Source organism: Anneissia japonica, unplaced genomic scaffold (assembly GCF_011630105.1).
Source record: "Anneissia japonica isolate Jap-2015-1 unplaced genomic scaffold, ASM1163010v1 scaffold3175_len68599_cov106, whole genome shotgun sequence".
NCBI lineage: Eukaryota > Metazoa > Echinodermata > Crinoidea > Comatulida > Comatulidae > Anneissia > Anneissia japonica.
In genome coordinates, this window is record NW_022753349.1 from 31,047 (window position 1) to 57,164 (window position 26,118).

The 26,118-nt window shown below is 35.1% G+C and overlaps 1 protein-coding gene across 1 annotated transcript in view; it reads left to right on the forward strand.

Annotated features, from left to right (window-relative positions):
• The first annotated feature begins 2,022 nt into the window (after positions 1-2,022).
• The window catches only part of LOC117122828, a 32,697-nt gene continuing 8,601 nt past the window's right edge, over positions 2,023-26,118 (forward strand). The window contains exons 1-6 of the mRNA XM_033268584.1: positions 2,023-2,068; positions 3,174-3,233; positions 16,348-16,422; positions 18,104-18,157; positions 18,288-18,368; positions 19,554-19,673. Of these exons, the coding sequence (XP_033124475.1) occupies positions 2,023-2,068; positions 3,174-3,233; positions 16,348-16,422; positions 18,104-18,157; positions 18,288-18,368; positions 19,554-19,673 (436 nt within the window). The remainder of the gene's footprint in view (positions 2,069-3,173; positions 3,234-16,347; positions 16,423-18,103; positions 18,158-18,287; positions 18,369-19,553; positions 19,674-26,118) is intronic.

Consider the following 26,118-nt stretch of genomic DNA (forward strand, 5'->3'; position numbering starts at 1 on the left):
GCTCTGCTGTTTCGACTTTCATAATTTGGAGGTCAATCCAACTAGTGTGATCGACCCAGAATTTTGAGCCTGGCTTGAAATCTCACCCACGGTGAGTCAAGCCAGGCTTGAGGCGCTAGTGTGACCATTGCCTAATCTTCCTACCCTTAGCAAGTTAATTGAGTACCCTGTTCACAACCAATTTAGGCAACATCTAGAAATTAATAATTTTGTTGAGGAGTTGCAATCCGCTTTTAAACCCTTTCATAGCTCTGAAACTGCACTTTTATTCTTGTAATGCTTGATCTTTAGTGCCACGTTCGATAATCTTTACCATAACATTCTTTTGGATCGATTAGAAAGTAAATATTGTGTTTCCAATGAAGCCGTCGGTTGGTTTAAGTCTTATCTTGATGACCGAGGAGGCATGTCTAGTTTCGGTCTTAGGCACGAAGTCAGAAAAATTTCCCCTAAAATTTGGAGTACCACAAGGGTCCATTTGTCAGCTATTTGTCAAAGTCCTATGTAAATAGCGCTTAATAAATAAAATAAAATAAATAATTATAGAATTAATAATTTTTGTATAATGTTATAAAGATTTATAAACATAATACGGAATTGCTAATTTAACTGAATTTGGGCATTCCTAAGCATGAAAAATGTAAAATAAGACTGAAATTTGATTTTTTTTTGTGTTCCACACAAAAAATAAATGCAGATGAATTTTTCATGTTTGATTTTACGATAGGTCGTGCGAAGAAATATAGTAGGCGCCGAAAACATATCCAACTCTGCTAGGCTAGGCCTATAGCCTTACCTCGATTTAGGTTCTGTTATCACACATAAAACCGGCCGACATGATATTTTCCGTTGCTAGTATTGGCCCTTGTGAAATATAGTATTTCATAGGAATTATTTCAAATTTGTTAAAAAACTGATTCTGACCGAGATTTTGACACTTAAACAAACATATCTTCAGCCTAATCGAACGATCGCATTGTGCGTGCGAGATGCGAAGTACAAAAACTAATCCTATTAGAGAGGGTGCACTTTATTGACTGTATAAAGTATACATAAAAGTGAGAGTATTCCAGCTGATGCGATCTACAACCTCTGAATTTAACGAAGAATTCGTTGAGAAAATTGTAATATTCTATGAGAAATAGTCTGTATTTCTCATTTTTTTTATTCTTTTGCGTAAAACTAAAATTCATGGCAATATTTTTCCATGATTTATAATAATTGGAGTAATGCACATGCATCTTTTCTAAGAAAAATCTGTTTTTAGTGAAATTTTGCTGGGAATTGGCTTTAAATAAGCCTTTAAAATTCTTAAATTGTCATATTTTCCGGGGTCTAGCTATGGCCTCTGGATCACTTTCGAGAGATTTTAAGCGACGTCCGGCCACGCCAACTTGCTTTCTCGTTAAGGACTCGCCTTCCCCAACCCCCTTCCATTGGGTACATCATTGGAGAAGACTATACTAAAACAAATTAAATGTAAAGATACAGATATCCGGTGTATCCATTTCAGCGGTTGAAATAAGAGTTGTATGAGCTGAGAGATGGTGACCTCATATATCTGTTTAACAGATATATGAGGTCACCATAGTTTCTACTTTAGATGGAGTTTGCCAGATCTTACAACAATGGCATCATGCAACGGATGAGTTGTGTCTTCCAACATAACTTAAAACTCTTAAGTAAAGCACTAGTGCATAAAGAACCTTTATAACAATTTTGTAGAGTTTAGAACAGTTTTCACTGAAGAACTGATTATACCAAATCATAAAACGTCGGTGAATTGGAAGAGTTGGTGAAATGCTCATGGATGAGTGCAATGTCACCCCGATTTGTTATGGATCCGATGATTTTGTTATTGAATGCTTTCTTACAATATCTAAACAAACCACCAAAAAGAAAATGATGACCGCTAGATGCTACAAGAATATGGACCGTTTCAGAAACGATCTTAAGGATTTTTTGTGTAATATCTACAATCTGACGAACGTCAATGACCAAGTTAAATTTTATAATCGCGAGATGACATTAGCTCTTGATGAACACTGTCTACTCAAAACATGCATTCGTAAGGTCATGTGTGATCCTGAATGGTTCACATACATGTATGTAATTAGAGAACAGAGGTGAAAATGTTGGCAGTCTGAACATTGGTATAGGAAGAGCGGACTCATAAACCAGTTAATATACAGTATACCTCTTTGTAATGAGTTTGCACATATTCTCTGTAGTAAGATTGATAAAATTAGGATAAACTTGGATAGTCAAACCATACCTCCATGGTCAAACCAATAATGATGTGAACATGGCACATACAATGAATTAGAATTAAATAATAAGTCAATACTTAAAATGTTCAAAACCGTTGGTAATGTCGATGTAACTAAATTAATATAATTTAGGCTTCCCAATAAAGGAAGCTCACTAGATCTCATGCCAACGTGGCTCTTAAAAAATGTTGAGATAATTGCACCTATTGCAACTGTTATAATAAACACATCTTTTAGTTCTGGAACATTTCCCGATAAGCTTAAGACAGCTATTGTGACCCCCGGTTAATTAAAAAAACTGTCATTGGATACAAATATCCTAGGCAACTATAGACCGGTGTCTGAGGCTACGGTCACACTAGAGTTTCAAGCCTGGCCTGACTCACCGCGGGTGAGATTTTCGTAATGTGACAGCATCTCCATCGACTCGCGCCTGGCGTGACCTCGATCTCAATCTACCTATCTCGATCCCGGCTCATCACCCATATTGACCCTGGATTGACCCTGGCGTGACTGAGATTTACATTTCCTCGTCGGCTGTCGACCAATCACAGTCGATGACGCCGTTGCATTTAGAAGTTCTTGAATAAAAAACCCGCGAGTTCTTCATGAGTGTTCAATCAAGACGCAATCATTACTTCATAAAAGTTAATTCATATTTTAATTAATAATAATGCGATTGATTTGGAGCGACCAGGAAACTGCTGACCTGGTAGATTTGTGGGGCCAACCCGAGCTGAGAGACCGGATAGAAAATAAAAAAACAAACAACAAAACGGCTCCAAAATCAAAATTGGATAGAGGAAAATCAGTTTAATTAGATGATGAAGTAAAAGTTTTTCTGTTACCTGCTTTTTATTTTTTATTAATTGAGGATTATAAAAATGTTATTCTATACTATAGAAACTACCAAGCGAACTGCAACTACAGGACAGGAGGCTTTTAATGAACTAAGAAAAATAAGTAAGTATAGGCCTACTTAGTATTTTTTTCTAATACGAAAAATAAACAATGTTTATATTTTAAATACCAGGTTGAAAGTGCTAAACTTTAATTCACCTATCACAAAACATTCATCAGTGATTACTGTATATGTATACAAATACACTATAAACTCTTTGTATAAATTATTTAAAAAAAAAAATTGAATTATGTCCTGATGATGACATAATTAATGTCGTAATATTTAATCCCAACACAATGGCGTGTATTTCAATACTTGGAGTATGTATTATACTTTCATAATTGAATAGTGTATAGTGCCAGTATCTGTCAACGGTTTGATCACAGTATTTTAATTATTAGCTCTGGAAATCTTTACATCATGTGCAATATTCAATGTTCAGGAATATCTGTACATAAATATTAGCACTACCATTCTGAAATATTCACATCGTACGCCCGGGTGGAGAGAAACAAATCTGCATACGTTGCATGCTCTTGGACACAAGGAAAATGGAGACAGGCATTGATTTTCATGTATAATTTAATAACAGCAACAACAACAACAGTAATAATAATAATAATAATATTAATAATAATAATAATAATGCAGTGTTTATTGGCGAATATGCCAACATCGATATGCCAGTCTATTCTCTGATTGGCTAATGTAAATTATGACGTCATCAAACCAAGACAAAACGAAGGATCGGGAAAGAAACACAAAAAATCAAAACACCATGGCTGATAAATTAACTACAGACTGGTGATAATTTTTTTGGATGTCAAAACAAAAAAAAAAAAAAAAAGAAAAGAAAAAAAAAAGATTCAAAATAACTTTATTTGCAAACTTAAGGAAAATTTGAAATGTACAGAAAGATTAATAGTAATATACAAAATATAAATATAAAAAAATTAAAATTCTCGTTAAAACATTAAAAATGATACAATTACAACAACAAATCGATGCTGAGAAAAAAATATATAGATCAAGACATTGGCAAACAGAGAAAGATTCCTAGTGCTGACAGTGACAGATGATTGGGGTAATAGTGTATATAGAGTAGACCTACCATTTTGCCAGCCTTTGGGCTGGCTGGCTGGTTAGACAAACTTGAATCCATTCAACCACTGCGCGACCTAGGCTGATGAGAGATTCATTCCACTGTAGGGCGTTCTCTGCAATCCTGCCTCCTGTCTCATTTCTCCAGCTTAATAAAACCCCATTTCGCTCCCCTCTTTGATTTCCATAATGTTTAAACTTACCTAGTTCCCATAAGAAATCGGTGAACAAGGTTCTTGACTGTTTCGCCATCTTTTGGGAATGCTTTTTCTTCGGCCCTCACATCAGGAATTTTACAACACTTGTTAACTCAAAGCTACTGGTAGCCTTTCAGATTTGGATCCACACAAAAATCTGATTTAGAAAAGTTCGGTGAAAATTTGTCCCTTGTCTGGTGATGGTTACCTTCTTCCTGAAACAGGACTAATTTAATTAGCCATTGTGCTCCCTCCCCCCCCCCCCCCCCCCAAAAGAAAAAAAGAAAATTATATTCAAGAATGAGAATGCCATTTCCGGCCATCTAGAAATCAGCCCATCCATAGTGGGGCTGAAATGGTCAGCACTGGAAATTATTCTCTTAAACAGTTTTTAAGGCGCCAATAAATGTCAAGTATACTGTAAAACTAACACGTTAATGCTAGATGTATTTTCAATGTCGAAGATGATTATTTTATTTGTTTTAACTACTTTATTTAAAGCAATGAACAGTGAAAAACAGTGTTTGTTTTATTTACTGTAGTGATGTTTTACAAGTACAAGTGCAACATCTCACCAAGAGATAACTGTCACGTTTCTAGATAGTCCACCCTCAGAGCGCCTAAGTGTGCAATGTATTGGTCCAAGAATCAGTTGTCTATGAACTGTAATGAATACTAGTCACATAGGGCCTGTTCGGACGAGTAAAGTTTTACCGGGTACTTCCAACTGAGAGGCCACGTGTGGCAATTAAATTTTGCCTCTAGCCATAAAAAATTCGAAAAGCATCTGTCCCAAAAACCAATCTTTTTTAGTGGATATTTCAGTTACACGCTGCCTCCAGGCGTAATTAATCACATGTAACAAGGCCCACGTCAAAAGTTGACCTTTTTAGATGTGTATACAACACCGGGCCAGAGTAAAATTTCTATCGTTCAATCCCGTTCCCATTTTCTCATAATACTTTAAATCCTTATGAAAATAACTTAAATAATATTTAAAAGCATTAAAAAAGTTTGACAGTAAGAACTTTAGCAAAACACAAGAAAATAATGTTTAAACTTACAAAAAAAAAAGTTCTTTATGGTAGGCCAGCGAGCGAGCGACAATTTTACATACATCACTGTATTTGTTCAAATGTTGTATTTCTAATTCATATTTTATTATTTTTAAAGTGAGTATTACTGCTTTAAAAACAAACTTGAAAATTATAATTAGATGTAATATGTCTTTCAATAACAGAAAAATAATTTTATACCTACTTTTAAATTAGTTTTGTTACAACAACTTTACGAGTTGTTTTACAGTCAACAACAACATGGCGTCATCTAGCGGCAGACATAATAATAATAATAATGTAGTTTTATATAGCGCATGTGCCGAATGTAATAAAGTTTTGTTATCACGGTGAAGAAATCACTTGAAGCTCCAAATGAAGTTACAAAGGCTAGATTATGTATAGTTTTAAGCAGTAACAACAAAAATATTGCTAAAAAACTTGTGTCTGACCTTGGTTGATGGAAAGACATACGAGAAGTTACTAATTTTACCGGTACTTATTCTATTCGTCCAAACGGCCGTCGGAATTAGCCCCAAGGCTATTATTAGATTACACATGTATTTGAGTTTACGTCCGAACACGGTCTTAGAGTCAAAACGACCTTGGCCTAATCAGAATAAGAAAAAAAATTCCAATAACTTGTTATTCCCAGCAGACAACTTGGACCAAAACTGACTAAATTAAATTTAGGCTAACTCAGCTCGGACCAAATTTAGTTTCTGAATCCGACTCAAACCAAGTCGGATAAAAACCCGACTAAAATAGGGCTAATGTTCCAAATCTGACCAAAAACCAAAGCATCATTCGCTTTTCAGAGGTCTTCTCGTAATAGGCATATATAAAGTTAAAAATGATCATCAATTTAGGCTCCAAAATCAAAATTGGATAGAGGAAAATCAGTTTAATTAGATGATGAAGTAAAAGTTTTTCTGTTACCTGCTTTTTATTTTTTATTAATTGAGGATTATAAAAATGTTATTCTATACTATAGAAACTACCAAGCGAACTGCAACTACAGGACAGGAGGCTTTTAATGAACTAAGAAAAATAAGTAAGTATAGGCCTACTTAGTATTTTTTTCTAATACGAAAAATAAACAATGTTTATATTTTAAATACCAGGTTGAAAGTGCTAAACTTTAATTCACCTATCACAAAACATTCATCAGTGATTACTGTATATGTATACAAATACACTATAAACTCTTTGTATAAATTATTTAAAAAAAAAATTGAATTATGCCCTGATGATGACATAATTAATGTCGAAATATTAAATCACAACACAATGGCGTGTATTTCAATACTTGGAGTATGTATTATACTTTCATAATTGAATAGTGTATAGTGCCAGTATCTGTCAACGGTTTGATCACAGTATTTTAATTATTAGCTCCGGGTGGAGAGAAACAAATCTGCATACGTTGCATGCTCAAGGAAAATGGAGACAGGCATTGATTTTCATGTATAATTTAATAACAGCAACAACAACAACAGTAATAATAATAATAATAATATTAATAATAATAATAATAATGCAGTGTTTATTGGTGAATATGCCAACATCGATATGCCAGTCTATTCTCTGATTGGCTAATGTAAATTATGATGTCATCAAACCAAGACAAAACGAAGGATCGGGAAAGAAACACAAAAAATCAAAACACCATGGCTGATAAATTAACTACAGACTGGTGATAATTTTTTTGGATGTCAAAACAAAAAAAAGAAAAAAAAAAGAAAAAAAAAAAAGATTCAAAATAACTTTATTTGCAAACTTAAGGAAAATTTGAAATTTACAGAAAGATTAATAGTAATATACAAAATATAAATATAAAAAAATTAAAATTCTCGTTAAAACATTAAAAATGATACAATTACAACAACAAATCGATGCTGAGAAAAAAATATATAGATCAAGACATTGGCAAACAGAGAAAGATTCCTAGTGCCGACAGTGACAGATGATTGGGGCTGTCTCTTATACACATCTAGATGTGTATAAGAGACAGGCCCTAACTATCCCCCTGGCCACCAACATGTACTTTACAACTATTTTCTTATTAAGACTCAGAGTGACTGAAATGATTTGTTTAAGACTCACAGTCAATTTTCCGTGATACAACTTGAATTGTATCTCCAACTATAGCTTTCACCTAAAAAAATTAAAAAGAAAGTTGCATTCAAAAAATTAAGTACTTGATTAATTAATTTAGATTTATTTATTTATTCGTACAGCGATAACAATCACCACTAAATATGGATGTCGATGACGTCACAATGTCCGACCAGCCATTATGATCTATAAAATCATATTTACAACTTATGTGCTTTCAGAATATGTAATAAAAATTGGGGGTCACCTTTCAACCTAAGGAGCTATACCTGATTAAAAATAGGTCTGATTTTAGCATAATTTCACTGTATAGCAGCAAAATACGCGCAAAGATACCTATGTTTGATGCGCACGTACGGCATTGCTATTGGCCAAAAGATGACCGAAAAGAATGCACATTTGTGAAAACAATGTCAGGAACCCAAAATTTGTAAAATAACGTAATTTCTAGCTTTCGTACGTGCTGTGCACCTAAAAATGCGCGCGCGTAGTGGAAAATTTCCAAAAAATTTGAAATGCTCAAAATTTCCTAAAACGTGCTCTAATTTAGTCAAAAAGTGATTTCGAGCATTTTAAAATTTTGACACGCGCGTGCGCGCGCGTTATAAGCGCACGCGTCAAATTAGGGTACAGTACATTCAACATTAACCCGAAGTTAATGCTCACTTAATACGATTTCGAAATGGCAATTGGTTAGGCTGATATGATCGATAATGTAAAAACGCAAAATTGCGCGTAGATGACGTCACGCATGACTGAGCGTGTTGAAAAGCTTACCATGTCTATTCCAGACCAAGTCAAATGTTCGCTGACAGCGATTGTGCGTAACTCGTGGCATTTTTTGAGATCGTGCGAACAGAAAAGGGGAGAAAGAAAGAAGAGTAAAAACTAGATTTGAACTCGTCACTGAGGACGAGTTAGGTGATCCGCCGTACTTTGACCCTCACGAAGCATGCACGGTTCTGATTGAAAAGTATTATATGCTAAAAGATGCTCTATTTAAAGAGTAATTTTGAGCATTTTTTTAAAATGAATTTTAAAGGAAGAGAGTAATTTTGAGCATTTTAAGGACTTACGAATGTGTATACATACGTCTTAACGTCCATGCGCACGGTAGTATTAATACAGTGTCACAAACCCAACACATGCAACCGAAACGTAATTTCCAGCTTCGGTACGTGCTGTGGGCGTGGAAATGAGCGTACGGCGCGTAAATTTTGGAAAGTTTTGGAATATTCAAAATGACCTTAAACGTGCTTTAAATTATCTGAAAAGTGATATTAACAATTTTAAAATTTTAACGCACAAGTACCAATACCTTATACGACGTGCCTGACGACGGTAATGGCACATGAATTTAAACCTTGTCAAGTTTAATTTAAAACCCCTGTTGGTTGGTAATGCCACACGAATTTTGCCTTTTCAGTATACGAACTATCGGTCTGATAGTGTCGAAATACAGTCTGCCACCCTCTATTTTCAATGTGTTTACATCTTTTAAGAAAGAAAGATGAGAAGGCTCTAAAAAGCATTCTTTTTGACCATGATGACGTCACCAAAATAAAAAATGAATGGACACGTCTGAAAGAGAATTGATTTAGCTATAACATACTCACAGGTGGGAGACAATCAATCAAGATAAGCGAGTACGTTCAAAGGAGTATATAAAGTAATAACGAAATAAATAAAAATTCAATTTTTTTCTTAATTCAAATGGAAATATGATGACGTCACAATGTCCGATCAGCCAATATGATCTATAAAATCGTATCTAAAACTCATGTGCTTTCAGAATATGTAACAAAAATTGGGGGTCACCTTTCATCCTATGGAGCTATAATTGATTAAAAATATTCATGGTTTTATGCATATATAAATGTAAACGCACGCGTATGCGCACGTTAAGTCGCGCGAACGGAAAATAAAGGTACCTGACATTCAACCTTGACCTGAAGATTATGCTCACTTAATATGATTCAGAAATAACGAATTGTTAAGATGATATGGGCTCATTAACGTTTTGAAGAAAGAGAAATGAGGGGGTCAGAAAAAACAATTTTTTGACCATGATGACGTCATCAAAATGTAAAAAGAAATCAAATATATAAAAGAGAATTGTCTCAGCTATAACAAAGTTGGAAGACGATCGATCAAGGATAAGCGAGATATGCTGAAATGCGTATTTTCAAAAATGACGTCATAGCTATAAATCACTTTCTTTAAATTCAGATGCCAATATGATGACGTCACAATGTCCGATCAGCCATTATGATCTATATAATCATATTTACAACTTATGTGCTTTCAGAATATGTAATAAAAATTGGGGGTCACCTTTCAACCTAAGGAGCTATAACTGATTAAAAATAGGTCTGCTTTTAGCATAATTTCACTGTATAGCGGCACTAATACTCGCAAAGATACCTATGTTTGATGCGCACGTACAGCATTGCTATTGGCCAAAAGATGACCGAAAAGAATGCAAATTTTTGAAAACAATGTCAGGAACCCAAAATATGTAAAATAACGTAATTTCTAGTATTCGTACGTGCTGCGCACGTAAAAATGCGCACGTAGAGTGGAAAATTTCAAAAATATTTGAAATGCTCAAAATGGCCTGACACGTGCTCTAATTTAGTCAAAAAGTGATTTTGAGCATTTTGAAATTTTGACGCACGCATACGCATAGGGTATAGTACATTCAACATTAACCTCGAAGTTAATGCTCACTTAATACGATTTAGAAATGGCAATTGGTTAGGCTGATATTATCGATAATGTAAAAACGCAAAATTGTGCGTAGATGACGTCACGCATGACTGAGCATGTTGAAAAGCTTACCATGACTATTCCAGACCAAGCCAAATGTTCGCTGACAGCGATTTTGCGTAACTCGTGGCAGTTTTTGAGATATCGTGAGAACAGAAAAGGGGAGAAAGAAAGAAGAATAAAAAAAAGAAGATGAAGATGATGATGATCCTGACAATAACAAGAGGTGATCCGCTAGTGTTAGTGGATGACCGAAAAGATGATGATGATCCTGACAATAACAAGAGGTGATCCGCTAGTGTAGCGGATCACCAAAAAAGATGAAGATGATGATGATCCTGACAATAACAAGAGGTGATCCGCTAGTGTTAGCGGATCACCAAAAAGAAGATGATTCTGTACAATAACAATAGGTGATCCGCTAGTGTAGCGGATCACCAAAAATAATAATAATATTAATAATAATAATAATAATAATGTATAGGTGTAATTTTGCCCTACCTGACGTGGAAATGTACCGAATACTCAGTACATTTGAAAACAACTGTGAAAAAAATCGCAAGAACCCACGATCTCCAGATCACTAGCCTGGCATCATACCTCTAGACCACCGAAATATTGAATCCCAACACGATTGAATCCCAACACGATATACAAAATTACACCTATACATGTTTCTCCTGACGCAAATCCAGTTATTGTCTATTATTCCATCACGACAATAACAATTACTATCAACACTGCAGTACCCGCTGCTTACTTGGACTCGAATTCAACCCTGGCCATCAGGCGCAAGCTCTGTGGTCTAGAGGTATGATGCCAGGCTAGTGATCTGGAGATCGTGGGTTAGAGTCCCACCCGAGAACAACTTGCGATTTTTTTCGCAGTTGTTTTTAAATGTACTGAGTATTCGGTACATTTCCACGTCAGGTAGGGCAAAATTACACCTATACATGTTTCTCCTGACGCAAATCCAGTTATTGTCTATTATTCCATCACGACAATAACAATTACTATCAATAATAATAATAATAATAATAATGCAGTGTTTATTGGCGAATATGCCAACATCGATATGCCAGTCTATTCTCTGATTGGCTAATGTAAATTATGACGTCATCAAACCAAGACCAAACGAAGGATCGGGAAAGAAACACGAAAAATCAAAACACCATGGCTGATAAATTAACTACAGACTGGTGATAATTTTTTTGGATGTCAAAACAAAAAAAGAAAAGAAAAGAAAAGAAAAAAAAAGATTCAAAATAACTTTATTTGCAAACTTAAGGAAAATTTGAAATGTACAGAAAGATTAATAGTAATATACAAAATATAAATATGAAACATTTAAAATTCTCATTCAAACATTAAAAATGATACAATTACAACAACCAATCGATGCTGAGAAAAAAATATATAGATCAAGACATTGGCAAACAGAGAAAGACTCCTAGTGCCGACAGTGACAGATGATTGGGGTAATAGTGTATATAGAGCAGACCTACCATTTTGCGTGGCTGGTTAGACAAACTTGAATCCATTCAACCACTGCGCGACCTAGGCTGATGAGAGATTCATTCCACTGTAGGGCGGCCGATTGATGGTGCAGTTTTTTGAAGTGCAGCAGACGATGATGGTCTTTAATCGATAGACTGCTCTAACAGACTGTACATCATTATTGATATACACAGTGTAATTATATATGCCTTTTTGTAGGATTTTGTAATTTTCCCCTACAGGTACGGTATATATATTCAAACAGTACTATTTGAATGTCCTATATTTTGAACACAATTCAATAATTTTGGGACACACTTACCCAGTGGCGGCACTACAGAGAGGGAGAGGGGCTGCCGCTAGGGTGAACTGCAGCCCTCTAGCTGTAAAGTTAGATAGTCAGAGTTTGCCCCACTTGTTATAAACGGCAATCAAATATCCTTATCCAGTGTGACGCATACGAAGCTCCTTGGTGTTACATTGTCTTGCGATCTATCTTGGAATTTGCATATTGAGGCCTTACTGGCTAAATGTAATACCCGTTTATTTTTTTCTAAAACAACTACGTAGAGCAGGGCTGGGGGTAAGAGAACTTTCCCAATTTTATGTTAGTATTATTCGCCCTGTCATGGAGTATGCTCAGTCCAAATTAAGCTCTAGAACAAATTCAACTAAAATTCAATTTTAGTCTCTGGTCTTCCCGTTGTCGCTGAAAACCACGCCCGATTATGCCAACAATATTTTGGAAAAAGCAAATGTCCCTCACACAGGCTACACCACCTTTTGCCAACAGAAAGTGTTATTATAACGTTCCATTGGTGTGACCGGTGGTGCATCCATGAGACCTTTCTCCTGTGCTTGTTAAAGAGGGTGGTAGTGACACAGAAACGTCTGAAACTGCATATTTCAAGGAGACGCTGTCCGTTTTCATTCATCTTGCCAACACCATTTTGTCCAATGCATGTAGACCAGCTGTAATTGTCTGTACCAACTCTTACATTGAAGTTGCCTAACAGGAACAGATCTTCTGTCTGGAATATTATCCACCATTTCTTCCAATTGGTTGTAGAAGTGATCTTTTGTATCACAATAGTGTTGAAGTTTAAGATGATCCTTCTGACTTCGAAAAACATGCATTGCATTATTATGAACAAACACCCATAGATGACCCGGATCTTTTTTACTTGACTTTTCTTTATTTTTCTGTGGGAAAAAATGTTTGGATAATAGTTTTATTATACGTACTATATAATGTATAACTAAACATAATGATAAAAACACACAAGTTGGACGGAACCTAACACTGACAGTAACAACACAACCATGCTGGCTATAGACAAAATATGAACAAAAATACTGTTTATAAGTCAATCGTGACGTCATCATTGCAACTCCCAATTATTTGCCTATCCCCCACAGTCCACTAATTTTTCAAATAGTGGACGCTTGGCTTGATTTTATTAGGTTCGTGTGCAAAAAAAAAATTCCTAATTTTTAGTTCCTTTGTGACCTTAAGGTCACAAGGAACTAATGGGATAATTTGAACATGAAATGTATGTGTGTGTGTGTGAGCAAAGTGGCAGCGGGTTTGTAAACGAATAGGCTCCTAAACGGTGCCTCACGGTGGGTATAATGTTTTCCTCATAGTAACTGGTGGACATGTAGTTGTGCAAGAATTGTTTGTTTTTTAGTTAGATGAGAAATGTAGGACGTACGCGATAAAACACACACTACCACCATTTTTTGAGTCATTTTTAGGAGAAAATTTTGATATGCGCATGCGTCGGAAAACTTTGCCGACATTTTGTTTTTCATCGCGAGAGGGTAAGCGAGTTCCATAATGCATACCTTGTTGGTGTAGTTAACCAATTGTTTACGGGATCGTCGGTAGGGTTAGGCCTCTGTCGTGTTAATGTAGCAGGCGCACATGTTATTAAAAATGAAAAAAAAGTGATCTAATCAAACACGGTCTTTACATAATGGTATTGGATCGAACGTGTTTAATATTTTGCAGAAATTTTGTTTTCTATCGCGAGAGTATACAGTTTACACTAGAGAAGTTGTCTGTGTTGTTTATGCGAACGTCTAGGCCCTAGCGTGAACTTAGGTAGTTGTGGTAAGTTGACTACTGCTTGTCGTCTAGTAGGTGTAACGTGTGTTTTAGTAAAAATTAATGTGATCTGAACAACATTTTACATTATAGTATTGAATCGAATGTGCTTACCTACCTAAAGTCTTTTACACACGATGAACACGGCAATTGTATTTACAATCGTTGAAATGAAATTTCTCTAGGCCTATATATAAAAAAACGAAAAGAAAGTGGTGCAGAAAAAAACTAATTGTGCACAGTTACTGTACTTTGAACACAGAAAAACGTACTTGTCGTCAGTATTATGAAGTTTTTTGTTTACGACTGCTGTGTAATTTTACTGGTTTACAACATAGTTATGTCATGTATACTTGAATATGTAAAATAAATGAGTATTCCGTATTCTTAACTCTCTGCAAACTCGAAAATAAATCATTGACCGAGGCACGTTTTATCTACCACCATACAGCGCATGCATGACATGCATTTTGCAGAGCAGTATTGTGATAACTATTCTACTTATTACGCATGCGTGTCACTAAGCAGATTTTGAACGAAGAACGAAAGAAAATTTGTTGTCAAACCACGGAGGAGGTATGTCAAACAATGAAGACTATTTTAGTAGATGATAAATGGATAAGTTTGACTTCTAAAACCGCCAACTTTGGTCCTGTGGTTTGACCAGTCAAGTTGTGAAAAAATAAAAATGAAGGACATTTTGTGGTGTAACCCAACACCACCCCAGCCCTACTATGGTTTTGGTTAAGGTGGGAGGTTTTTAGGACATGACAGCTTTGGATACCCGAAAATGTTAATCATACTTCAAAATGTAAATAAACAGTACACTTGAAATTAAGTAACTCTTGTTTTGTTTGAAGCAACTGTACAGGAATTAGGATATAATTGCCATCTTAATTTTTTGTCACCAATGAATAGCGTCCCTATTTTTGATATTCAAATGTTTGCAGGTATGTAAATATACAGCATTTGATGGACGGACCTGTCTGGGGGTGTAGGTGTACGTAAAAACATTAGAAACCATTACTGGACTACATATTCCTCTAAACCACGTTTACGTACAAAGGAACGTACACACCCGCAGGGTTCTGGTTTTGTCATCGCGAAGCTATCGCGCACTGCGATGAAAATTGAATTGTAATTGGAAATTACTTTCGTAAAATAAGGTTAATTAGAACCCGAAGTGATTCAATATTAAGTATGAACAATTAAGCAATTCCTTGAATCAATGAACCATAATAAACTAAACTAAATAGGAATATTCTAGACCTTCATGATATTTAAATATTTTGAAAAATAACGAGTTTTAGAGAATGTCTAGCAACCTCACAACCAATATTGCCACAAATGTCTAGCGCCCCCCAAAAAACAACCTATTCTGCCCCTGTGTTTTACGACCCCGCTCACAACAGTTGGTTATCAAAACTAACATTAAAAGACGGCGATTGATTTATAAAGCAATTAGTAGAGCACGTATCGTATACTAACGGAGAATTATTATACTTAGGTTAAATTTAATGCATTCAAAAATTTCCTTCGGGCCTAGTAGGCCTTCGGGAATTTTTCTCAAGCATAAATCTAACCTTCGTATAATAATTTTTCTATTGTACTATTGCTTATTACGAATACAAACAAAGAGACCAGAAAACTATAAACAACCATAACAACAGCACCTAGCTGGATTGTCCAGTGTGCGAAGGCCCAAGGTACAGACAATGGCTGAGAACTACACTTGATTCAATGGCCCTAACAAGCCTTTACTTTGTATCACTATTTGTGATTCCAACCAGCAATTTAGTAGAAAGAAGCTTTTTAAGGGCAGTCTCTGCCAGCATCTGCAGAACTTTTAACTCGCTACCGAAAATTTGATGATGTAATATTTTACAATAGCCAATCAAAGAAATAGACCGGCAAAATAACTATTTTGGCATATTTGCCGGCGCCGGCATAATAAACACTTCCTAATAATAATAACAATAACAATAATAATTTTGTGGGGTCTTTCCAATGCATATTAAGACCATGTACTGTAGGTGTACTTATACAGTGGTTAATGCGCTCCAAGCTTATATTTAGAGAGGTAAATCCTATCCTGTTCATTTTTCTTGTATCCAAAAATAATTTACGGCGCCTTGAGTATTTGTACTATAAGAAATGACATACAATTTGCGAATTTTCAAACCCCAACCAAAGACTCATTGTATGATATTTTAGAATTAGAAGCAGCATATGTAATAATGGTTTATTATTTAACCAATGATTTTCAACATTCATGGTGGAAATGGTAACTGTAAATATAGGCCCTATTTGATTTATATTTCAACAGTTGACGAGAACAAAGCGTATTTAATCCCGCAGTGTGTTCCTGAAATAAATTCTGCATTCAACAGTGTTCAAGAAGGTAAGCAGTAGGCTAATAATACTGAGTGGCATCAGTCAGATCTAATACTCGGTCACTGACTCATTAAATCCATTCATAGGTAAGATGAAGTGACATGAAAATTATTTTGACTTTTTCCACTAAAGCATATTCGAGCTTGACTGTAATTCTGTTTACATAATGTTTAGGTCAATCACCGCGCGCTGAATGGTACAAAAATGTTACAATTTAATGCAGCGTACACAGTTAAGCCAACAAAACAAAAAGAAAAAACAAAAAAATTAGATTTGTAATAATATGATTGGTTCTTCTGATTGTGTAGATTTCTAAAATGTCCAGTGAGAAACATCGAATCTTATATAGCGGTATCACTACTGTAGGCCTCCCTAGGCCTAGGGAGGCATAATAATAATAATGTCATATTTTGTTAGGCGCACGTGTCCATCCCTAGTAGGGGTGCTCGCGGCGCTGTTTTCCACCTGATTGTACATGTAGCCATTTTCCGCATTATTATGGGAATTAATTAATTTTAATTATTTATTTAATCTTAATGTATATTTATTTGTGTCGGACCAGACATGGATAGGAAAGATAGACAAAATGAGATGCATACTCTTCGGGGTCACCATCCATCACCACCCTGGCGCAATCCCGGACCTCTGCCTAGGTGGCTCGAACAAAGGAATGGGAAACACATTTATCTGCCACAGACCGGGTCCTCAGGAGTTGTAATCGAAAATCCAATTACTTGCCATCTAATGGCTTCAAAAGTGTGCTAAGACAAGATACAGACCGCAAGCTCATGTGTTACGTATTACAAGGCAGGCACTACCGGTTCTTTCTTTGTACTATTCATGTATAAAATAAACATCAAGTTTTTTATGCAAATTATGCTCGGTTAACTCTTTCAAGGCTTATACAGTGTCAGCCATATTTTGAATTTTAAGTCCCGTGATTCTTCACTTCAGTGGTGGCTCTAGGATATAATTTATGGGGGTGGCCAAGATGTCCGACTGAGGGGGCTAAGTAATAATGGGTGCAACTATAGTGCGCAGGGTTATCTGAGGGCCAAAGGCCCGAGCCGGAGGTGGGTATGAGAGGGGGTGTCCCCTCCTCCCAAAACAAGATTTTTTTTTAAATTGGGACTTCTAGATGGCCGGAAATGGCTGGGATTGGAAAACTAGGCCTATTTTTTTTTTTTTTTTATGTCCGACTGCTTTAATGTATATTTTATTTACAAAGAGCTGGGGCCTAAAGTTAAATAAAGTTTTTGTAAAAGGGAAATTAGATTAGAAAACCTTCTAAAACAACTATCATTATCTACTAATGTAAAGTGTAAATTCTGCTGATAAACAACTAAAGACAAAATTAAACATGTAGTGCAAATTGTTGGTATACTAAGAAGGTGAGGTTGATTTATGTTTTTTTTTTAAATATATTTATATAATTATAATAAAAACATTGTATAGGAGTTTGGAAAGTTGAAGACCTTTGCTCAACCTAAAATAATACAAATTTAGTAATTTTTTTTTGTAAAAAAATAAAAATTATATATAAAAAACATGTTTTATTGAAAACATTGTATTTAAAATTGATAAGGTTAACTTTTAAGATGCTGTCCATTCAACAGATGAATTGTAATGTGTCTATTCATTGTGACAATATAGAATTGGATATAATGCACATATGTTTCCTTTAACAGCTCATAAAACTATGAAAGAAGATTGTGATGATCTTATAATACTGGCTGGAAAAAGCAAGTATCTATACTATATTCTTTATCAAAAGTAATTAAAAAATATTTTTAAAAAATAAAATAAATCTGTTGCATTTACTTACTTACTTTATTTTAACATTGAAAAATATATTTTAATTTTGTATAACAGTTAAGGATTACACACATTACTTCCGTAAGAAGGAGAAGAGGAAGATTGAAGAATGTTTCAAACAGATGTTAACACATGAAGGTATAGAATACACAGTAATAAAATCGGTCTTCGAAGAATTGGGAAATACACTATACCATTACATACACGTGTTGTCCCTTATTTGTGGAGTCTTAGCAAAAAATTTAGTTGAGCAGGGCATAGAAGAACAGTCTAATTGTTTTGTTGTATGCCAACATGCGTTCAGTACTTGGGTGAAGCTGAAAAAAACCTGTTGCCGAATCTTTATTTGTAATTATATTAGTTCAATCACTGACGAGCAAAATTAGTTTAACCATGTTATTTATGGAGATAGTGTACCCTTACCAACACTTAGGCCTTTAGAACACACATAGAAGCTTTAATTGGGGATTTAATAAATGTATGTCTTGTATTATAGCACATAATAAAAAAATGTTGCCTTTTTTTATGGGCTTTCACAATTAAAGGAAATATAAAAAAAATTTATCCTAGTATTAATTACATAAGAAAATCTTAAAAAAATCTACATAAAAACTGAAGGATCTTTTTACTGCTTTGTTCTCCCGAACTTTGAACCCTCAAAAGTTAAAGGGTCGTTGGAACAGTTACCTCTCATGAACTCTAGTGAAAAACGATATCCAGCTAGCCTATCCTACAATTAAATAAATAAATTAGATCTGTGAGCAAGATTGACAAAAAAGGAAGAAAATATGTTAGAAAATGTGTTTCGGGTGGAAACACATTATCTAACAGCAATTATACGAGGGTGATTTATCTTTACCGAGATTGCAGGATATGTGGAACTAGGTGGACAAAATTCCTATTCTATATTTCAATGTATTTGACATTTACTGAAATAAATGAAATACAATTGTTTCCAACAACAGAACATAGGGATTTTCATCATTGATATAATGAGAAGTAAGTAAGGTTTGAAATTTAAAAAAAAAAAAAAATTAAAACATTATTAAAAAGTATGAAATAAAAGATACTGTAAATTTAAGAAAGTCATTCTAAAGAAAATTATGAAGCAAAAAAACCAACTTAACATTAATGTAACTTGAACTTTTGCTATTGCTAGGGTGGTAATAAGTGAGGGTTTTTTTTTTTTTTTTTTTTTTTTTGAAACATGCAACTTTAGAAACATGCAACTTTATATATAATCTTCAATTAAAAACAAATCCCAACTGAAAAACATTGTACTCCAGGATTAATGAGGCAATAAATATAATTATACTTTTCCAGGCATGTGTCAAATAAATAAAAAAAGAAGAATTTCAGAAATTAATGTGGTTGAAGTTGACAGTGGAGCTAAATTAAGTATTACGGAGAGTGTTGTCATTATTAAAGATAAAAACAGCACAGGTAAGTATCAAATTAAATGTTTTCATTCAAATGTATGTAATGTGATAAACTTAAAAAGAACATCATTAGCAATTTCACTTTCAATACTATGCCCACATTATAAATGTCCACCAATTAATATATCATTCTAATTGTCATATTTTTCAGACAATTCAATATGCTAGCTCTTTCCTCCTTTCAGTAACGATATAGTGTTATTTGCCTAGCTTTTCTGTCGAAATATTGGGTATTATTTTTATTGATGTATTTTCGAATTAATACTGACACATTAATGCCGCCTGTAACATTTTAATTACAAGACAGTTTGGTTTCCCGTATTGTCATCACAGTTCTTTATATTTGCAAGTAGAAGTAGAAGGTTGAAATTGTAGCACTTGGACAGTTGGCACAGCCATCATGACCAATAATTCGCAGTCATTAGAGGAGGTGTACGTGGCGCATGCCACCCCCTAATATTCTCTTCACAAAGAAAAAAAACCAACGGAATTCTGACACACCATACATACAGTATAGTTTAGGTGCTTGTAGGAAATGTCGGATTTGAATGATTTTTTTACCATTTTATAGCTCTTATTTTACACTTTAACCCTGTAATCGATTTTTGCGACGAGTGACTGGTTTGGCTTGTCTTTGCCACATATATAAATAGGGAATTGTAATTTTTTAAATTGTATTTATTCTGGAAAAATATAACAGGACAAAGAAACAAATTCAAGCCAAACTTCAAAGCTGCGGATTTTTGGGCCTTTGTCTCGTCATTAAACTAATACCCGATTCACACGTACAAAAATCTTACCAAATGTAACAAAATGTAACCAAAAGTAACATTTTACGGCACGTGTGAAAGTACCTCCGTGTAATATCCTTGTAAAATCTTGGAACGTCTCGGTAATCTTTACCAGCCTCGCTGAGGCTGGTAAAGCTTCCGAGATGTAACATGGATGGATCTGCACATGCGCAGGGATTTCAGCACAACAAAAATCTACTGTTTCACAGGGTTCTTTGAATTTTCTTCCTTCTGTATACGATTCTGATCCACTAGAAATAGATAGGCCTAGTTTTTCTAAATGATGAATGAATTACCCTTGTTATTGATGTTAATTAGTAATGGTAGAAGAAGAAGATATACATAAAATGAACGTCGGGATGGTGTTAGTACTATTACTAGTATTACAAGAGTCCGAGACAGAAACGTTGGAAGCTATGCCTAGTTTAGTAGTACAGTAGTACTACAGCAGTTGTTAAGGGTATTTGATTGCTTCGAATGTTTACTGTGATGGTGAGTTCAACAGTCCATCTGTGACAGGGGTTCTCAACTAGGCCCAGGCTAGACCTATATCGCAGTAGGGGAAAAAATGGTTCATTGAATAAACACTGAATAAATTTTACACAACCTTGGCATTACCTTACAGATGCGTGTGAATGCTTTTTATCTCGGTAGGAATAACTCGGGAGATCGCTCGGTTACAATTTGTTACTTTTTGTTAAATTTAACTTCACGTGTGAATCGGGTATAATACTCATACCACGTTTTAGCCCTTACAAATCGTGATATTTCACTGGATAACATAATAACTGTGTCACTGTTTTTCATATTCTTTGAACTCTGGATGTTAATAAAAAAAAAACAGTTGACTAAATGTAGTACCTTGGTATTGTAGTGGCACATGTATGCAAATGTCCTACTGTAAGTATATAAATGAACAATTTGTTATATTATGATATACATACTTTTATATACCATTTTTATAATTGTTAATAATTATAATTGCAACGATTAGTACAAGATAAATTACTAATTTATCGGTGATCCGCTTCTCGAGCGGATCACCTCTTTTTATTGTCAGGTTCTTTTTTTTATTCTTTCTTTCTCCCCATTTCTGTTCGCATGATATCTCGAAATTGCTACGAGTTACGCACATGGTCACTTCATCGATCATTTCGGCTTCGCCAGGAATAGCCACGGTAAGGTTTTCAAGGTGACCAGTCATGCGTGACGTCAGCTACGTGCAATTTTGCATTTTTACATTATCAATCATATCAGCCTAACCAATTGCCATTTCGAAATCGTATTAAGTGAGCATTAACTTCGGGCTAATGTTGAATGTACTGGACCTTAGTTTTACATGTGCGCTTCATCAGAGCAGGTTTCAGGCCATTTTAAGAATTTTTAAATTTTTAAAAATTTTTCTCTACGTGCGCATTTTCATGCGTGCAGCACGTACGGAAGCTGGACATTACGTTTTTTCACATAGTTTGGGTTCCTGACATTGTTTTCACAAATTTCCATTCTTTTCGGTCATCCTATGGCCAATAGCAATGTCGTACGTGCGCATCAAACATAGGTATCTTTGCGCGGATTTGTGCCGATATACAGTGAAAATATGCTAAAATCAGGCCTATTTTTAATCAGTTATAGCTCCTTAGGATGAAAGGTGACCCCAATTTTTATTACATATTCTGAAAGCACATAAGTTGTAAATATGATTTTATAGATCATAATGGCTGATCGGACATTGTGACGTCATCATATTGCCATCTGAATTCAAAGATAGTTAATTTTAGCTATGACGTCATTTTTGAAAATACGCATTTAAGCGTATCTCACTTATCCTTGATTGATCGTTTTCCAACTTTGAGTATATTATAGCTGATACAATTATATATATAACTTCTTTTGACATTTTGATGACATGATCATGGTCAAAAATTTTTTTTTTCTGACCCCCCCCCCCCACACATCTTTCTTTCCTCAAAACATTGATGAGCTCATATCATTTTAACCATACATCATTTCTGAATCATACATGCTGCATTTTTGGCCGTTAACAGAACTGGTCCATGGCACCCGGCTTTTGGAAAAAACCCGGGTTATAAATCCTGCTGGTTTGTTGAATAGCGATGGGTTCTTACTGTAAATTATTTATTGCCACTGAAGCCCATGAGATGAAGTGAGTGATTGTAATGGGTTTCTTGTTTACATTCCAATGGCTGGATGTTGCTGGCCAGGACTCTCTTGTTAACTCCCAATGGACATTCTTAAAACCAATTAAAGTTAAGTTTATGGAGCTGCTAACAGCTCCTTCTGGACCATTTGACAGCTCACTCTCAACTATCAGACAACTCACTATGGACCATTTCTGCTAACGGGGACTTTTGCCTCATGATTAAGTGGGCATAATCTTCAGGTCAAGGTTGAACGTCATGTACCTTAACTTTCTGTTTGCGCTTTTTTGCGTGCATGTACGCGTGCGTCAAAATTTATATATTATGCTTAAAACCATGAATGTTTTTAATCAGTTATAGCTCCTTGGGATGAAAGGTAACCCCCAATTATTATCATATTCTGAAAGCACATGAGTTGTAGATGTGATTTTATAGATCATAATGGCTGATCAGACATTGTGACGTCATCATATTGGCATTTGAATTAGGAAAAACTGAATTTTTATTTATGACGTCATTATTTTTATACTCGTTTGAATGTATCTCGCTTATTCTTGATTGATCGTCTGCCACCTGTGAGTATGTTATAGCTGAGAAAATTCTCTTTTGGAAGTGTCCCTTTATTTTTTTTCATTTTGATGATGTAATCATGGTAAAAAAGAATGAATCTTTGGCGCCTTCTCATCGCTCTTTCTTTAATTTTATCAAATATCATTGACGATAGAGGGCGGCAGACTGTATTTCGACGCTATCAGATTGATATATAGTACATTATGAATGGAAAATTTGTGTGGAATTACCAACCAACAGGTGTTTTTAAATTACCCTTGACAAGGATCATTTTCTCGTGCCATTACCGTCCACGAGCACGTCGTGACGTGCGTGTACGGTAGAATTAGGAAATTTCTCAATATCACTTTTCAGATAGAGGGCGGCAGACTGTATTTTGACGCTATCAGACTGATAGAAGGTTAATTCCTTGTGCCATTACCGTCCACGAGCATGTCGTGACGTGTGTGTACGGTAAAATTTGGGAATTCTCAATAACACTTTTCAGATAATTTAAATCACGTTTTAGGTCATTTTCAGCATCCCCAAAACTTTCCATAATTTACGCACCGTACGCTAATTTCCACGCGCACTGCACGCACAGAAGCTGGGAAATAATTTCTTGTTACATGTTTTGGGTTCCTGACACTGTATTCATAAACATAAACAGGGGCCACATTTATCAAACTAGAATTCAGCTTAAATTCGTCTTAAGTACTTTTTCTTGCTTAAGTCAAATTTATCGATATTGCTTAGCTTAAAAATTTCTTAAAATTAGAAAATTGTACGTGGGCACCATCTAAGATGATTTTTAAGCCAAGATTTTGCTAAGATTGGGTAATAAATCAGCTTAAGCGATATTTATTAGTGACATCTTAACTTTTTTGACTTAAGACATTTGCTTAGCTGACATTGATAAATCCTGGCCCACGAGTAAACTTTTTGTGCCATTAACTTGTGCACAGACGTCAAGACGTCCACGTACGCATGCGTAAATCTTTTCAAATGTTTAAAATTACACTTTTTTTAAAACTAACTAGAGCATATTTTAGGCCATTTTGAGAATTTTCAAACATTTCAATCTGCACCGCTCAGATCACCAAACTCGTCCTCAGTGACGAGTTCAAATCTAGTTGGTGACCCGCTTCTCAAGCGCATCTTTTTTTTTTATTCTTTCTTTCTCTCCATGACATTGTTTTTACAAAATTCCATTCTTTTCGGTCATCTTATGGCCAATAACAATACCGTACGTGTGCATCAAACATAGGTATCTTTGCACGGATTTGTGCTGATATACAGTGAAAATATGCTAAAATTAGGCCTATTTTTAATCAGTTATAGCTCCTTAGGATGAAAGGTGACCCCCAAAATTACGTTTTGTTACATATTTTGTGTTCCTGACACTATTCATATCAGGAGTCAACTCTTTGGGCCATTACCGTACTCATGGGCGTCAAGACGTGGTGTACGTATGTGTAAATCTCTTAAAATGCTTAAAATTTCTCTTTATTAAAAAACTAATTACAGCATATTTTAGCATATAAAACTTTTCAATCAGCACCGCGCTCGCTTCATGAGGGTCAAAGTACGGCGGATCACCAAACTCGTCCTCAGTGACGAGTTCAAATCTAGTTATTATTATTGTTATTATTATTTTTATTATTGGTGATACGCTTCCGTGGGCGTATCACCTTTGTGTTCGTTCAGGTTTTTCTTAATTTATTTATTTCTTTTTTTTTTATTCTTTCCCACCTTTTTTTGTTGGTCGATTTTCTCAAAAACGGCACATGCTTGATCTTTGCTGCTAACGTAGCATATAGATCTACATCTGAAGTTGTGCACCTGACTTTGTGGATGACGTCACAGTTACGTGACGTCATCTACGCGCCATTTTGTGAAATTCTATCATTGATCATAACTTCTTTACTAACAGGTATTTTTCAATGGAACTTGACACAAGCATACTTCACACATCAAGTGTCAACTTACTGCACCATTAACGTCCGCGCATCCACAGTAAACTACGTGCGTGCGTCAAAATTTTAAAATGCTCAAAATCACTTTTTGACTAAAATAGAGCATGTTTTAGGTCATTTTGAGCATTTCGGCACGCGCGCATTTTTACGCGTGCGCACAAACAGAAGCTGGAATTATTGTTTTTTTTACATGTTTTAGGTTCCTGACACTGTATTCACAAATTTCCAATCTTTTTCGGTCATTCAGGGTTAATAGCAATGCTGTACGCACGCATAAAAGATACGAGTCCATGGGCGCGTTTTTGTCGACTTAGAGCGAAAATAGGCCAAAATCATGCCTATTTTTATTCGGTTATAGCTGCTTAGGATGATCGGTAACCCCCAATTTTTACTATATATTCTGAAAGCATATAGGTTGTAGATATGATTTTATAGGTCATAATGGCTGATCGGACATTATGACGTCATCATATTGCCATCTGAATTCAACAAACTGAATATTATCGATGACGTCATTTAAAAAAAAAAATGCGCATTTGAGAGTATCTTCCTTATCCTTGATCGATTTTCTTCAAACTTCGAGGAAGATTATAACTGAGACAATTCTCTTTCATAAATGTCACGACTTTTTACATTTTGATGACGTCATCATTTTTTACATAATTTTTTTATCTGACCATTCATCTTTCTTTCCTCAAATCATCATGCTTTTGGAAAAAACCCGGGTTAAACATCCTGCTGGTTTGTTGAATAGCGAAGGGTTCTTAAATTATTGTCACTGAAGCCCTTGAGATGAAGTGAGTGATTGTAATGGGTTTTTTGTTTACATTCCAATGGCTATATGTTGCTGGCCAGGACTCTCTTGTTAACTCCCAATGGACATTCTTAAAACCAATTAAGGTTAAGTTTATGGAGCTGCTAACAGCTCCCTCTGGACCATTTGACAGCTCACTCTCAACTACCAGACAGCTCAC